This window comes from Corylus avellana, chromosome ca3 (genome assembly GCF_901000735.1).
Source record: "Corylus avellana chromosome ca3, CavTom2PMs-1.0".
Taxonomy (NCBI): domain Eukaryota; kingdom Viridiplantae; phylum Streptophyta; class Magnoliopsida; order Fagales; family Betulaceae; genus Corylus; species Corylus avellana.
The window spans coordinates 9,928,903-9,945,648 of record NC_081543.1 but is presented as its reverse complement, the minus strand read 5'-3'; the positions used below and the strand labels follow the sequence as shown (position 1 = coordinate 9,945,648).

Here is a 16,746-nt window from a genome sequence, read left to right as displayed (position 1 = left end):
GAGCATTTACTTCATATACAATACAAGAAGAAGAGGTCACACACACACATACAGACCCCTCTTTCTCTTTCTCCCCAGCCCATTTCTCCTTCCTTTTTCCACAGCCATTTATGAGATTCCTCCAATGGTCTTTTCCTTTCCATTGGATTGTACAGATTCCTAGATGAAAATACCCCTCTAAATCCCTCTTATTTCTTGTTGATTTTTGGATGTTCTCTGTGATTTTTATGGGACAATAAGACATAAGCCTCTTCTGGGTCTCTTGGCTTTTGCTTTGTTGTGCAAACTCTTTTTCTGGGTTGTTGCAGAAAAGCCTTCATACCCAGTAGTATGATGCCAAACAAGGCTTGAAGAGAACAATTATATTTTCTCAAAGTTTTTGTTTGTTTTTCCAAAATTCTCAACTTTTTGTCAATAAATTGGTTTTCCGTCTTTTCTTTTTCCCCTCTATTTATCTTTTTTCCCTGTGAATTTCCTTTGAATTTATTTTTTCTTCACTTGAGGAAAAGAGAAAGACATGGGCAAGCAAGGGCCTTGCTATCACTGTGGAGTTACAAGTGAGTTCTTGTTTCTCCAACTTTTTTTTTTTCTTTTTAATAAATTTTGGACATACAAGAAAAAATTGGTTTCTTCATTGTTATAATTTTCTAGTAAATATTATGCAAATGGGTTTTGTGCTCAAATAAATAATTCTTTCCTGGAAAACAATAACGATGAGCAAAAGGGAAGAGATTAGTTGGACAAGGGAAATGAGTTTACCGTATGTGCTGCTCTCTGTGTTTTTCTGTATGCATAATCCAGAGCTACAAGTATTCTTGCTTTTCTGAATCTCTGTAGTTGTTTCGGATTCGAATTTGTTCACGAATTTATTTTTCACTTTTCGATTATTTCCCAAACCCTTTACTTTTATGTCTCTGTTTGTGTTTGTTTCCTTGAAGTGTAAATCCGAGTTTGGAGTCTGTTGAATAATGGGTAACTGCAGAGTCTATAAGTTATTTGTTTTACTTTCCCATTGCTCTCGACGTGTTGTGAACCAAGCCAAACTGTAGTTGCTGTTTGTATTTCTTTGCTAACTGAAGTTTATTCATTCACAAAAATGTACTTTTTTGTGTGTAACCCGTGTTTCAGTTCCTCTATGCCTTGGGCAATGTTCATGATGGGTATCTTCCTGTGTTCCTTCTGAACCTTTTCTTATGCTGCGTCATTGGAGAGTGTTTGTGCTAGCATTCTCTCAAACATCAATACTCATGCTTACTCCCAAGGCTTGTGGCTTAACTGAGAACTACTCCTACAGTCCTACAGAACTGCCCATTTTTCATAGGAGGAGAGCTACATATATTCCCAAGTGTTCACTCCCTAACTTCGCAGTGAAAATCACCCTTGAATCAAATTACAAATGAAAGTACATGTAGCATCCAATGGTGATTTTCACTACGATGTCACGGGGGGTCGCAGGGGGAGGACTTGGAAGGATGTGTAGTATTTCTCTTTTTCATTTAGATTGATTTCGCTTGCTCTTTCAATGTGGAGTTTTTATCCCAACTCTCATTTTCAATTTCATTGGATGGAAATTGTTCTGAAGCTTGTGTCCCAAGCTCTTCAATCCAATTCCTGACAAGGATTATCTGTATTGTGGTAGACTCTAAAGTCACTCGCAACTGTTCCTTTATCACTCCAACAGAGCTTGGTTTGTTATTCTCAAAAACGAAGTTTCATTTTAATCATCTGGAGTCAGTGATATAAGTATTCCTTTTGCTCATGAGTCTTTTGAATAGCAGTAGTGCAAGAGGGGGGGGTGGGGTGGGGGGAAAGATTGTTATCTCCTAGTATGAGCTTTCACTTGTTGGAGAAATGAGTTGAAGATTTCACAATGCTTAATTGGATTTGGGAGTTGCCTCTTATACTGACGGCCAAGGGTGCTGTTGTAAGGAAAACCTCAAAAGCAGTATCATTTACTGTTGATTTTCTCTATAACAGTCAGTGCCCCTTGTCTCAGCCATTTGCCAACCTAGGTTTGCATTTTTTAGTATAGAAAATTATTGTTTTTTCAATTGGAATGAAGTAATGAACTAACAATCTAGTTCCTCTACATGCTAGAAAAAGTAGTTGTAATCCTGACAAGTCTTTCATTGTAACTAGGATGTCCATGCCAAACTTCTTCTCACCTATTTGTCCAATTCATTTCTACTTGCAAAAGTGATTCTGTTTCTATCCCCTCATAATTACCATGCACTTTGTCCTTTCTTCAACAAATTCTATAAAGGACAAAGTGCATGGTAATTATGCGGGGATAGAAACTGAATCACTTTTGCAGGTAGAAATGAAACGGACAAATGGGTGTGAGAAGAAGTTTGTCATGGACATCCTAGTTGCAATGAAGTACTTGTCAGGATTACAATTACTTTTCTAGCATGTGGAAGAATTAGATTGTTAGTTAATTACTTCATTCCAATTCAAAAAACAATAGTTTTCTATACTATTGGAACCCCAAGGTGTTGGCTCAAGTGGCAAGGGCCTTGGTCTTGGTGACATTTTCATCAAGTCTAAGGTCTGAATCCCCTAGGGTGCAAATAATTCTTTGGGGCCAATCTGCCGGTGAAGTCGGAGTATTATCTGATATGTGTGGAGGAGGTGCTTTACATAGGTCCAAGGTTTATCTGACATGGGTGGGTATACGAAGTGGCTCTGCCTTAGAGGGGTTCCTCATCATCAAAAATAAAAAAGAATTTGTTAACAAGATGTTGTGCTGGGCTACTTTTTACTCTGAGTTCAATACAACTTTCATACCTGGTCTGAGCTTATGCTCCCAAGTCAATTTCATGTTTAGTTGACAAACTAGAGCCAAGCGGAGATTTGGGATTTTTCATCATAGTGTCCTGAATCCATCTGTTGTTGGATCCATGGTATATCATTCTATTGTGTGATAAAAGACATTTAATCATAATTTATTTATTAAGTATGGCTTCCATGTATGCTGCTCTTTGCTTGTACAGTTGGTTAGAATGCAGGAACAATTGTCTGATTCCAAGCTTCCATTGCAACAGAAACATCTATGTGTGAAAAATACCAACTTCATCATAAAAATGTTTAATCTTTTCTATGCAGATACACTAAACTTTTTCCCTTATTCATGGCAGGCATGTACATTTTCATCTTCTAAGTTTATCACTTCTTGATACACTAATGACATGACATCTCAGTTTAGCTGGGGTTCTTGTTTACGACAACTGAAATTCGATTATTTTAAACTTGTAGATGAGAAATTGCTTGATGGTTCTATGTTATTCTGTCTAGATCTTTCTTACTTTTGCCTAATGTCTTTCAATGTGTATTGACTGCTGACAACCAAGCCTTGCAACAGGCACTCCTCTTTGGCGCAATGGGCCTCCTGAGAAGCCAGTCTTGTGCAATGCTTGTGGGTCTCGGTGGAGGACAAAGGGAACACTTGCAAATTATACTCCTCTACATGCTCGGGCAGAACCTGATGATTATGAGGATCACAGGGTCTCCAGGGTGAAGAGTATATCAATAAATAAGAACAAAGAAGTGAAACTGCTCAAAAGAAAGCAGCCCAGTGAAAATACGTTGGTTGGAGGGGGTGCCGCTGATTACAACCCGGGCTTTCGAAAAGTGATAGATGAAGATACAAGTAATAGATCGAGTTCCGGATCAGCCATATCTAATTCGGAGAGCTGTGCACAATTTGGTGGTGCAGATGCAAGTGATTTGACAGGTTGGGCACTCGCTGGAACTAGTAGTCTTTGGGGATTACTATCTGCCAGTTGAAATTTATAAGTTTTATGTTTGATATTATGGAAAGGTGGATTCAGGAAAGGGTTTCAAAGAAAACAGGAAGAGAGAGAGAGAGAGAGAGAGAGAGAGAGAGAGATGTCTTGTTAGATACGAGTCAAATGTTATTAAAAAAGAAAAAGAAGTGCCCTCCTTTCATTTTTTAGAATGTGCAATTTGGAAGTAAGCTGCTATGCACATCATGTTCATCTCATATTGTGTGAGTACTTCAAGGTTATATTACACTAACAAATAGCCTTATTTTTATTCATTAAAAAAAAAAAAAACACTAACAAATAATCATTATGGTAAATGCCTTATTAATTTAGTATAATTAACTTCATTTCCATGATTTTATTTCCCCTTGTGATTTAATATCGTCGATATCCCTCAGGCAAAGTTCTAGTTGTAACTGAAAGTTCCTGTTTATTTGATATATTCATTGTTCGAATTTTTTTAGTCTTTTCCTTGGGTAGTACAACTTTATCAGAATTGAGTTTCAACTGCAATTTTTTTTTTCAATCTCTTTTCTTTTAGTTCTCCATAAAGGGCACTTTTTCATTTTCCCATGCAGTATTTTGAAGTTTTATGCTATTTCATGGTAGCTGTGTAATTCTGACCATATATGGTGTCCAATTGGTCTCCTTCCAGGTCCAGCTCAATCAATGGTGTGGGATACAACAGTGCCTTCTAGGAAAAGGACCTGTGTGAGTCGTTCAAAGCCATCTCCAGTTGAGAAGCTAACAAAAGATCTATATACTATTTTACATGAACAACAATCTTCATATTTCTCTGGATCTTCTGAAGAGGATCTGCTTTTTGAGAGTGAAACACCAATGGTTTCTGTTGAGATAGGACATGGAAGTGTTCTCATTAGGCATCCGAGCTCAATAGCTCGAGATGAGGAATCTGAAGCTAGCTCGCTTTCGGTTGAGAACAAACAATTTCCATCAAATGAGGCTTATTCCCATTGGGCAATCCCTTCTGTACATAGTGGTAGCAAGGGTGTCTGTTTTCCAAGTCCTGGGGTCGAAAAAATGAAGAGCCATGCTGGACAAGGGTTGCAACCAGAGCAACTTAAAAGGTACCTTCTTCCTACACTGGTTTCAGAACTCGTGCATAATTATGTATGAAAATACAAACACAAGTTCTGTGATAACTTCTCCTACACGAGTGTGAGTCATGGATAATATCATAACAAAGCAAAGAAACTGTTACTCCATTGTTGGGGGATGAAATTGAAAGAATCTTTCTCACCATAATGAATATTTCTGATGCTGCTTGAAATTGCAGGGACAAGTTTCAGAATGAAAACCAACAAATCCTCTCTAGCCACAAGTCACCACTGTGTTATATAGATTTGAATGTAAGTTTTGTTCCTATGCTTCTTCTTTGGTTGTATCACAGAAGCTGAGCTCCTCAAATTTGGTGTTTCTATTTAACTAATTGCAAATAACGCTTGTGATCAAGTTCTCCTTTTCTACAAGCACCCTAAACTGTACACATCCTTACAGAGCATAATACACATTGTTTAAAAATTCTGATTTTCTTCTCTTTTTTGGGGCCATTATCTCTGCAATTCTGGCCTTATTCCTATATATCCTGCTGCAGAGTGCTTCTGAATCCAGATTAATTGATGTGTTTAGTATTGTGACTCCTCGATTCGTTGAGTGCTTATTATAATTGCAGTTCATGTTGGTTGTAGGATGTTTTGAACTTTGAGGGGTTTATGAGACACCTGACAAATGAGGAGCAACAACAATTACTCAAGTATCTATCTCCAGTTGATCCTGTTAAAGTTCCTGATAGGTTAGAATCCTTTTCATAAATATAATCTTAACATTTTTCTGTTGACCACAGAATACTCTCTATAAATTGTTTTGGCTGCAACAATGAGCATTGAGATGAAACACATTGCGTATGCCATATGTCAGCAATACATCCTTTGCAAAATAGCATGCATGAATATCCTATGTTCATATTTGGGGTGTTTGAAAATCATTTCATTTCATACACCTGCAATTGAGTACACATGCCTGTCTTTTAGAATAGAGTGATGTTGCTACGTGAGATCAAGTCATAGCTGCACAGACACACCCCTAAAAAGAAAGACACTCTTGATGTTTAAGCTTCTTTTGCAAGTGTCATTCACTATCCTATATAATAGGATTTATGAAGTTGAGACATGATCCCCGCCCTCATGATGGTTTAAACTGTTGCATGCAGCAGCCTCAAAAGCATGTTTGATAGTCCACAATTCAAGGAGAACTTAATTTACTTTCAGCAACTGCTTGCGGAAGGGGTCTTTGATATCTCCTTCTCAGGGGCAAAATCTGAAGACTGCAAGACTTTGAAAAGGCTTGCATTATCCAATTCATCAAAATGCAAATGGGTTGAAAGCTATCATCTACTTAAGGTTTAAGCTAGCTATTAAGATCTGAAATATCATTAGATATCAAGGAAAAATGATTGTGAAGCTGTATAGCAACTTATTAACATCTTTATTTGGTTGCAGAAATGTCAAAATGGTGCTGGAGGATCTGGTGCTTTAGGACCTAATGCCACTGCAGCAAGTAATTTAACAAATGTCAAGAGATCGCGTGACAGCCAAAGTCAAAATCTTCCAGGTTAATATAAAATTTTATTTTTGGCTCTATTTGATGAGTGGCCCCGTTTTTGTCTAAATATATTTGCTGGAAACACTACAAATGGTTTAACTTGGCTTGGGTTTTCCTATGCTTAGGTTTTCCTGTGAAAAGGAGAAAAAAACACTTGAGAAGCCTAAAAAGGGGCTTCAGAAAGCTGAGTGAATTTCTTTGCCTTATACAAGGAGGTGTTATACAACTGATGGGCTTAAATGACAGTCTTGTTTACAACTCATGTACAATCTTTAAATCCAGATTTTGAAAATGCATCCATAAAAAATTCTAAACCCTTTATTTTCCCGTCATCTTTGTCCCTTTTTGTTTAGGTTGCATTTCATTTTAAATGTATAATATGTTAATTAGATAAAGACTGCGCATTTCACACTGACTGGTTAATTACAATAAAAACATATCTAAGTCCTCTGCCTTCTCTCCTTGCTTTCCTCAGTTCCGCTTGTTCTGTCCACCCATTGGTTGCATTCCATTGTTATGGTTCTGGGTGGTTTTGCACTGTCTGGAAGCACAGATTCCTGATAATCAGTTTTGGACTGGACACTGAGGGTTGTACTACTAGGCATTGTGTATACATAGTCTAAGGTCATGACTCATATGTTTGACAGAACAGCATTATGGGGCCTATAAAGTGCTCTTGGACTTGGGATACCGAGGCATAGTAATAAGACAAAACAAATGTGCACTTATTTTCACCAAGAAAATGGATAAGTACTGAGAAATTAACTCTCTCTCTCTCTCTCTCTCTCTCTCTCTTAATACAAACATGCAATTATCGTGGTTGTTTGAGTATGACATGATGACTTCATATGCTAAGCCCTATGAACAACTTACTTTGTTCCATTGAGTGAACCATCTGAGCTGCAATATCACTTTACCATTAAATAAAATGTTTGTTCTCTTTGAAATAAGTTAAACATGTACACTGAAATGGTTCTTAAGAAGTATCTTGCATCTCGCAGAAGTAAAGACAATGATGAAGTGCCCAAAAAGGGTGATCATGAAGGCTAGCTATGAGAACAAGGAGCTCATAGACAATGATGGTTCTTGCTTTAGTCCAAGAAGCCTGTTTGCTTTGCCTCCTGATGGTAGCTCCCTCATGCTGGATTCATTACGTTTTGTTGAAGAAAATTCTGATCAGGATCTGCTGCTGGACGTGCCATCCAATGGCTCTTTCCCACAGGCAGAGCTTCTTCACCCAGCTTTAAGTTTTGGTGCACAACAGGCAAGCACTAGTAGTAGCTCAATATACCCATATCATGGCCGTCGCTGACGATGTATACAATTTCTAATCACTAGGGCTATTGTAGACATGTCTTTGAAATCTTTGAATGGGGTTCACATATTTTGGGTGGTAAACAGGAAAAATGTCTGTGAATGAGGTTTGCTGGTTGATCTTTCTTTCTTAACCTTTTTGAACTTGAAAAGCAAGGGATGAACTTTGCGGGCTTTTTTGTATAGGTTACAAATAGATTGTAATATATAAGCTCATAATACAGAAGTGGTAATTTGCAGAGTTTTGTATGCAATATTAGTTTTTGTCTTGCATAATAACTTTGAAGATACCCTACTGTTGCCTTCCTTTCTTTATACTCTTTATTTTTGTGTGAAGAGAAAAGTAAAATAAGAAGAAAAAAAAAAGAGAGGGGAAAGGACCTTGTGGGGATGCATGTGAAGGAAGTGGACTCTTAGCCTACCTTTATGGCTTTTGTAGGATACCTGCATTGTTCAATGAGGTGACTGCATCTAAGGATAAGATTTCTGTCAGCTATCCAAGAAAAGGAAAGAAGAGAAAAAAGCAAACATATCCTTGGATTTATTGTCTAGTGGGAAGGGGGTTATTATGTAAGAATACCAGTGCTTGTTTCTTTGACAAGATTACAAGCTCTGAACAACAGTTATTAGTTTCCGAGACCATTTTTACGGCCATTTTAGGTGTTCTTTATGTGAAGAGAGGGATAATGAAACTTAGGCTTTGTTTGATTCGGCGTAAAATGTTCTCAGGACAAAGGTTTTTCTTATAAAACAAAATTGATTGAGCTTGGTCCAAAGTTAATTGCCTACAATTTGTTATATTGTCGCATTTGCAGCATAAAGGTGTTTAATCATGCAAGTTAAAGCGATTATGTAGAAAGAATTGGCAAATCATCCAAGCCAATTTCAGGAGTGGAAAGGCCGCAAACAAAGGCCTCTTTTGGCATTTGAAAGGTGCCCTGAAGCAGATGAATGCCCACTGAAGGAAAATTTTTTGTGACTTTTTGTTAGCATTAAACCATTATAAATTCCACCAATCGTTACTGTTCAATCAAACATGGATATACACAATTAGATGGAACAATTAGAATTTTGTAGGGATTGTTTATTTTTCTGGTAACCTCACTGAAAGGCACCATGGTTGCAACATTTGCACAAGAGGTACTCCATACAAAGGGTGCAACAATGTTGGGGGTGGTTAATCCCAAATGACTCGTTCTCAACTCGTATATATCTGCCATCTTAGGGTTGTCCACAGAGATTATCCTAGCCAAGTCATCCATCAAAATCCTCCTCTGTGGGGCCCTGTGAATCATCTTCTAAAGACTGTTTTAGTGTAAAACAAATATGTTTTATAGGTGGAAAGATAAAGTGTAAGTTCACGACTCAGTGAATTAAACACACAAGAAACATGTCAATATGCAGTAAGCTTAGTTTCTTATATATATATAAAGACAATTCACACGCAACATCAAGTTGAGGTTTGTGTGTCCCGTGGAACTTTAGGTATAACATCAGTGCCTCGATGAGGTACAATAGCTAGCCACCACTAGTTGTTCAACCGGGCTCGATCCCAAGTGATCCACACAACTAGCGATTCTACAAGACATGATCGTCATCCATGCATGGTTGTGCTTGTCACTTTAGCCTTTGGATCTAAGGTAGAGAACAACAAAAATAAACAGGGGTCATAGGGTTAAGCCTATATACATAATATGCACATGCTCCATACTATTCATTCATTTTTCCAATGATAGCTATGTCATATATATAAGAATATTAACCACTTTAAACAACTTAGAGTTAGGGTTTTTCTTTAGAAAGCTTAAACCTTTCTCTCAAACAAAGCTTAGAACACCCAAAATGAATGCAACTACGAGAAATATAACAAATAACATGAGAAACACTAGTAAGAACAGCTATTCTCACATTGTGGAGCCTTGATCTCTCAAAGTCCTTAAGAATAAAACCTCATTTCCCTCTATCTCTCTCTCCTTAGATGCCCTAGTCGGCCAAATGGTCACTAGGGTTGCTCTTTAATAGCTTAACCATTGCGTCTGTATGTATTGAACGTATTCAAATTGCAAAAGTGTCTTAACACCAATCGATCACTTGACTTTTCTGGCACTTAGTAATTTAATCACAACACAAAGGGCGACCAATCACCTAGGCGTTAGGACTAATCAATCACCTAGTGCTCAGTAGTGATTGATCACTCAGTCCCAAATTTGGCCAAAGTGTCAAACCATGCCCATTTTTCATAATTTTCATGTCAAACCTTGTTCCCTTTTAACTCTTAAGTCCCAATTAATTATTTCTTAACCCTAATTTAGATAGGAGTATTACACGAGTTGGGTAAGTAGTACAAGCTACGCAAAGTAATATATGTTCCACAAAAAGGAATGAATCCCTAAATATTATGGACTTAATTTGACCTAATGTTTTTAACATGCCAATCAGATTCTTCCATTGCCTACCATGACAAAACGTACCATATGATTTATATGAAGTAGGTTACTAACCTAACCAATCCTATAGTTTGGGATTAGAGATTAATGAGAAAATTGTGGCTTCCCTTCCATGTTACCCTCCAACACTTCAACTATCTTCATAAAACAAAAAACTTAATAGATATGACAATGTTAGCTTGTTTGAGAAGACATTCTTCCCGATTATTCTCAATTTTTTTTTTTAGTTGATTTGACACTACTAACACTCAATTCAACTAAAAAATTTTCAACTTTATTCAAAATTTTATATTATTCAAACAACCCAAACATAATCTCAACTCTTTTTTCTCTTCGATATTCGTAATTTTAAATTCAATTTAGTAGATTGGAAAAAAATCGCAAACCCAAGCGAGCTTGTTTAGATCTTTTAAATTTTTCGAATATTTTATTGGATTTGGCTTAGGTACTGTAAAAAAAACCTATATGAAATTTTTTATAATTTTTTCAACGGTTTAAATTTAATTTTACTCTGTCTTTTACATACAAAACTTGAAATTAAATATAGACTATTAAAAAAACTACGAGAGATCACCTAAATCAAATCCTATTCTATCATGTACATTTCCTTATCTCGCAATTATTGTTTCCATATTAAATGGTTAAAATTTTGCCATATAAATATTTAGAGGAATGATAGAAATATAGCTTTGTTCCAACTTTTCTTTTATGTGGTCATTTTAAAAAAATAAAAAATAAAAAATTATAATAACATCATATATGGTCAATTTTTATTATTTATTTTTATTTTATTTTTAAAAAAAAGTCTTATATATATATCAAAGAAAAAAAATGACCACATAGGATGTTGTTACTTCATTATTTTTTATTTTTTTAAAAAAAGAGGATAAATGCAAAATTGGACCTTGTAGTTGGTCTAATTTACAAATCATTCCCTGTGGTTTACAAAATAATTTATAGGTCCCTAGGGTAGGCCAAAATAACATTGTACTTATTGAACTCATTTTTCGTTAAATGACTTAACGAAAACCATTACATTGCTACATCACACCCAATAAAAATAAGACACGTGTTCATTTTCATTTATGCTTTTAAAAAATGACAAATAAGCTTTTCCACATCATTTTCAGGCTCCAACGCACACTCCACATCAAATTAAATAAACATAATCCCTCTATATCCCTTGTGCCGCCATCGTCTTCATTTTCCCCTACGATTTTTGCCGCCGTCTTCATCTTCTGATGGGTGTGATCTTTGATCTATGAATTGCTCTAAGATTTTTGGGCATCTGCGTTTTTTGATTAGTGCATTTTTTGGCAGTTTTTCTATGGAAATTCGAATTTGTTTTTTTGGCATTGAAGCATCTTCAAAAATTGTTTCCGGGCATCGAAAACAATCTATTCCTCTCTCTGTGTGTTTTTTTGTTTTGGGAAGATGAAGACGATAGCGGCAAGAATCGATGAGAAAGATGAAGACGACGGCATGAAGATGAAGATGAATACAACGGCAAGAATCGTTGGGGAAGATAAAGACGACGGCGGTATAAGGGATATAATTTGAGGTAGAGTGTGTGTTGGAGCGTCAAAATGATGTGGAAAAGCTTATTTGTCATTTTTTAAAAACATAAATAAAAAATAACACGTGTCTTATTTTTATTGGGTGTGATGTGTCAAAGTAACGGTTTCTGTTAAGTCATTTAACGGAAAATGAGTTCAGGGAGTAAAATGTTCTTTTGGCCTACCCTAAAAACCTATAAATTATTTTTTAAACAACATGGAGTGATTTGTAAATTAGGCTAACCACATAGACTAATTTTGCATTTATCCCTAAAAAAAATGACCACATAAGAGAAAAGTTGGGTCAAAGTTGTGTCTAGCATTTCTCTAATATTTATTATTTCAACTATTTATTATATTTTTCATATTTTTTTAAAAATAAATAAAACATTAGACATTAAATTTGAAAATAACATTGAGAATTGAGGAAACCTTTCTACTATGAATTCTAATTTCTAAAGGATGTTGAAATAATGTGGGCCGGGCAGGTCAAGTTGGGCCTCCTAATAAACATATCTCGAACAAAACGGCCCATGGGAATCCCGTACTCTCTCTGTATTTGGCGCCACCAACCCTTAAAAACCACATTCTTCCTTTTCCCTTCGCTGAGCCGAGCCGTTGCCGATAGCGGGCAAAAGGGAAAAGATGAAGTACAACCCCAGGGTGTCGAGCTCTCGCCGGAAGAGCCGGAAGGCGCACTTCACGGCTCCATCGAGCGTGCGGCGCGTCATGATGAGCGCGGCACTCTCGAGCGAGCTGCGGACCAAGCACCAGGTGCGGTCAATGCCGGTGCGCAAGGACGACGAGGTGCTGGTGGTGCGTGGGACGTACAAGGGCAGCGAGGGAAAGGTCGTCCAGGTGTACCGCCGCAAGTGGGTCATCCACGTCGAGCGGATCACCCGAGAGAAGGTGAACGGGTCGACCGTCAACGTGGGCGTCAACCCGTCAAAGGTGGTGATCACGAAGCTCCGCTTCGACAAGGACCGGAAATCACTGCTGGACGCTAAGGCCAAGGGTCGCGCCGCTGCTGACAAGGACAAGAGCGCCAAGTTCTCCGCGGAGGATATCATGCAAACCGTCGATTAAGGAATCGGTGAAAGACTCTGATTCATTGATTTCTCATACATTATCACCTGCTTTTCGGTTGTTTATTCTGCTTTGGCTTTTAACATTGGAATCAAATTATTGGATTTTTTGTTCCTCCATCCTTCACTCTCCCCCTTTCTACAGTGACCAAGTAGAGATGAGAATCATATAAAAATTCATATGCCTACAATCACAAACGGAAACGAACCCTTGCTTTGTGTTTGATGAAGAATTAGAGAAATTCTTAGTGCTTGTTTGGCAAATCGATTTTTGTTTTTGTTTCTGGAAACTATTTTCAAGAACAAAAACAGAAACAAATTCTACTGTTTTTTCTCTGAAAAAGCTTTTGGCAAACTGTTTTCGAAAACATTTTCTGAAAATTTGCTACAACATCATTTCACCAATACCAAAATATAATCTGAATCTAAGACCCAAAACCAATCAAAATGATATGCGTATGTGTGTGTATATAGAATCCAGCAAAACATATTAGAGAACGATAAATTACTATGGAAGTGAAGCAAGTAGGGTTGTAAATATACATAACTACTTATGAACATATTCGGGCTCGGCTCAATTGTTAAATAGGATGTTCTCGATCATTAAACGATACATACTTGTATAAATTTGGCTCGTCTTTTATATATATATATATATATATATATATATAATTCACTATCAAGTTGCATGATTCCCGAAAAGAAAAGCTTTATTAATCATGATTCATATTCATAGTCTCTCTCACTAGTGCATCATACTACAACAATCTCTCATTTATTTAGAGCGACGCAAAGAACACTTGCGTCCACAAAGCACACACTAATAGGATATTTTCCCAATTACTGAAAACAAATATTCAAATAACTATTTTCCATTAATCGCTTTTAATTTAATTAATTAAGCGACAAGCTGAATGGCCGAGTCATAAGCAACCCCAGGCTTCCAATCTCCCGGCAGACCATTTCTCGACTGCACCCACTTTGTACCCGCGCTGCCACACACTTGGAACCTCAACTTTATCGAACCACTTCCAGTTGGTGCGTTAGCCATGTCCCACACCGCCCCGTATGCCCTACGCATCCCCCTCCATTGCTGGCTATCCTCCTGCATGCACCATAACAAAACAAACAAAAAACCCACATCCATTATTAATTCTATTATATATAGTGGTGGCAATTTATTTTATATGTCAGGTTTAGATTGTGTTGTGCTGGGACGTAAATATGACGGTAAAAATCAGATATTATATTAGCGCCTTGTGTAAAAAAAAAAAAGAAAAAAAATTGTTATGATCCAAGAACTAATTTTTACTGCAAACTCAACCAATTATTCGAGAGTCTACTCAATAAAATTACTCTAAGATTATATAAATCAACCGTAACTCTAACACATTTAATTAAATGGGTAGGTCATCTTAACCTTAACCTACTAATTTTTTATTAGATTCATGTAAAAAAATTGTTAGTCCTAACTCCAGTGTCGCGTGTCGAGTTCGGATTATGTATAAATAAATTTTAATCCGACTCTTTTAATTACATTAAATTCATTTTAATTTGGGCACCATTAGTTCCATATATATATATATATATAGAAAGTCAAAAATTGAAGGATCTACGTTGGTACCTGCCACAATTCAACGGCTGTGATGTCATTTTGTCCAGCAACATAAATAACGAGTAAAGCGAGGTAGTGAGGGAATCTGCTGTTTTCGTGGACCTTAACCATGAGGTTGTGACCGGAGTATTGGCATGAGACCCGCCGGTATTCGACGTCGATGACGCCGTAAGCCAGCAACTCCTTGGCCACATTGGCACGTGCCAACCTCACGAAGGCACGTGGGCTGAGGATGAAGTCGGTTGTGTCTCCTTCGCCGTAGTCACTCACCACTATCTTCACCCCTTCATCACTGCAATATTCTGGTGTTGTGCACCGTACCTGTCTCATTAACAAACAATATTTAAACTAAATTAAAAATCTAATTAAATTAATTAATTAATTGTACATCACTAAAGCAAAAAACAAAACACAAAAATTGTTACTTGTTTTCATTAGGCCACCACAATTGTATATTGTCCTCCAACTTCATTTTTTTTTTTTAAAAAAAAAAAATAATAATAATAATTATGGGGAGTGTTTCCAAACAATTTAAAACGCCCGAATACCACTGTGTTTATGTGTCTGAATTACTAGTAATTTAAACAAATAATATGATAAATTCTATATAAAACCTACCCATTTAAATAAAGTTAGGCTGCCCGAGTACCTATTCGGACAGGTAGGCCCTATATATATAATCTCTTATATTACCTAATAATTAAATTACTAGCAATTCGGCCGGTTAATTTGAAGAGTGTTTGATGAAGTTCTCTCTAATAAATGTTTATTTTTTTGGTTCATGAGTACTGTTGGACCCATGATCACAACCTTCACTACATGAAAACTAATAAGAGGGATACAAGTCCACCATGTGACAAGCATTCAAAGACCATATTTAAAATTTTCTCGTTAAAAATGGCATTTAGTTTTTTCTCTCGATCAGAGCTAATTACCGACTCGAGCATCAGAGTATCCCTGATCTCCTGAGAACCGGTGAGTTTTCGATAACTGTTTTCGTTGTTTTAGTTTGCAAATGACTCGTTGCCTGACCAAAAAAAATTGATTAAATTTGACCTGATAGCATGCACCACAGCCAGTTCCATTCCTATAGAGCCTGGAAACTCCAGCCACACTGCCATCATTGACAGTCCTTCCGAATTCGCCAAACCCACAAGCTCCACCTATAACACACCACATTAATTATCAGCTCAACTATATAATTAACATGATAAGTAGGATTACTAATTTTCTACGTACGCATGCATGGCAAGATTAGCATTTTCAAAATACTTTTATTCACATGCAGCCAACCCAGTTTGATATCTATTTATGCCTTAATTAAGCATGAGTGTAATATCACAATACTTAAATCAGCACTCGTAAAATAATAATAATAATAATAATAATAAACTGATTTTCACTGTCATGTCGTTTCAGTCGTATAACAGTTTACTAAATAACATTACTCCTTAAACATGCATATATTAACGTACTTGGAGTCCCATAGCAATCAGGGCTACCGTAGTAGGTTGCTCTTGAGCGTGTAAAAGTGTCTTGAGAAGTAGATGGTGCAGGCAAGAGCAGAATGACACAAAGAAGACAGATTAGGGTTTCAGGTGCAAACCCCATGCCTTTGATATAAGATAATAAGAAGCAGATGAATATGAAGTAGGAGAGTAGGAGAGATGGGAATTGCCAATAAATATAACCCCATATTTATAGCTGGAGGCCTTGAGGAAATGCGTTGAGGTAAAAGGTACCTTTTTCTCCCCACTTGGGACTAGGGAATATTAATGCTTGCTTACCAAATAAAAAAGGTAGTGACGTTTAGGATTAGACTAATCATGCATGTTACAAGTACACCCCCCTTTATTTACCTCTTAAGACTATTCTCTAATAACGTACAATGCATCTATTATGCTAGTAGAATTGGATCCATCCATTACGTACAAATCTTGCCAACTCTTATCTTCTGCCTACCTCATGCATCTGCAATTTCTTTTAGAATGGGGCTAATTATTTTTGACACGATAAGTGAACCTGGCATGAATTAAATACAAAATCAGTGAGTTAAAGTTAACATATATAATCTTATACTCATATTTCGACACGACTCAAAAACGCAAACTCAAAACGCGAACAAGAACTTACACCCCTAGTTGGGAGCTAAAACCTTAAGTCCATTCTATAATAACAATGCATCTATTATGCTAATACAAGGATCTATCCATTACAACTCTTGCCAACTCTTTTCTTCTACCTACCACTTTGCACCTGCATTATCGTTTAGAATGGGGTTGTTAATTTTTAGCACGATTTGTGAATCTGATACGAATTCAA

General features: G+C 36.7%; 3 protein-coding genes across 4 annotated transcripts; 2 read left to right on the top strand and 1 right to left on the bottom strand.

Annotated features, from left to right (window-relative positions):
- The first annotated feature begins 36 nt into the window (after nt 1-36).
- Nucleotides 37-7,962, top strand: LOC132173893 (GATA transcription factor 26). Of its 2 annotated transcripts, none has more exons than XM_059585565.1 (8): nt 37-557; nt 3,362-3,733; nt 4,441-4,873; nt 5,083-5,155; nt 5,495-5,598; nt 6,019-6,205; nt 6,305-6,416; nt 7,409-7,962. In XM_059585565.1, exons 1-8 carry the CDS (start codon nt 518-520, stop codon nt 7,717-7,719), a joined length of 1,632 nt encoding a protein of 543 aa, XP_059441548.1. In that variant the 5' UTR covers nt 37-517; the 3' UTR covers nt 7,720-7,962. The 2 variants fall into 2 exon arrangements, with proteins under 2 accessions (XP_059441548.1, XP_059441547.1); XM_059585564.1 differs by having other exon boundaries at nt 6,016-6,205.
- A 4,368-nt stretch (nt 7,963-12,330) lies between these two features.
- LOC132176199 (large ribosomal subunit protein uL24y-like) lies at nt 12,331-12,922 on the top strand. The gene has a single exon (XM_059588336.1). It carries the CDS (start codon nt 12,370-12,372, stop codon nt 12,808-12,810), a length of 441 nt encoding a protein of 146 aa, XP_059444319.1. The 5' UTR covers nt 12,331-12,369; the 3' UTR covers nt 12,811-12,922.
- A 579-nt stretch (nt 12,923-13,501) lies between these two features.
- Nucleotides 13,502-16,105, bottom strand: LOC132173760 (expansin-like B1). The gene is made up of 4 exons (XM_059585357.1): nt 15,900-16,105; nt 15,481-15,587; nt 14,434-14,745; nt 13,502-13,914 (listed from the first exon to the last, which is right to left on the bottom strand). Exons 1-4 carry the CDS (start codon nt 16,033-16,035, stop codon nt 13,708-13,710), a joined length of 762 nt encoding a protein of 253 aa, XP_059441340.1. The 5' UTR covers nt 16,036-16,105; the 3' UTR covers nt 13,502-13,707.
- Between the last annotated feature and the right edge of the window lie 641 nt (nt 16,106-16,746).

Excerpts from the sequence above, each read along its gene's own strand:
- LOC132173893 (XM_059585564.1), top strand. The coding sequence starts at position 518 with ATGGGCAAGCAAGGGCCTTGCTATCACTGTGGAGTTACAA. Across the intron at positions 4,874-5,082 it reads CAACCAGAGCAACTTAAAAG|GGACAAGTTTCAGAATGAAA; the intron begins GTACCTTCTTCC and ends TTGAAATTGCAG. Across the intron at positions 5,599-6,015 it reads CCTGTTAAAGTTCCTGATAG|CAGCCTCAAAAGCATGTTTG; the intron begins GTTAGAATCCTT and ends TGTTGCATGCAG.
- LOC132176199 (XM_059588336.1), top strand. The coding sequence starts at position 12,370 with ATGAAGTACAACCCCAGGGTGTCGAGCTCTCGCCGGAAGAGCCGGAAG.
- LOC132173760 (XM_059585357.1), bottom strand. The coding sequence starts at position 16,035 with ATGGGGTTTGCACCTGAAACCCTAATCTGTCTTCTTTGTGTCATTCTG. Across the intron at positions 15,588-15,899 it reads TGATTGCTATGGGACTCCAA|GTGGAGCTTGTGGGTTTGGC; the intron begins GTACGTTAATAT and ends GGTGTGTTATAG. Across the intron at positions 13,915-14,433 it reads CAGCCGTTGAATTGTGGCAG|GAGGATAGCCAGCAATGGAG; the intron begins GTACCAACGTAG and ends TGGTGCATGCAG.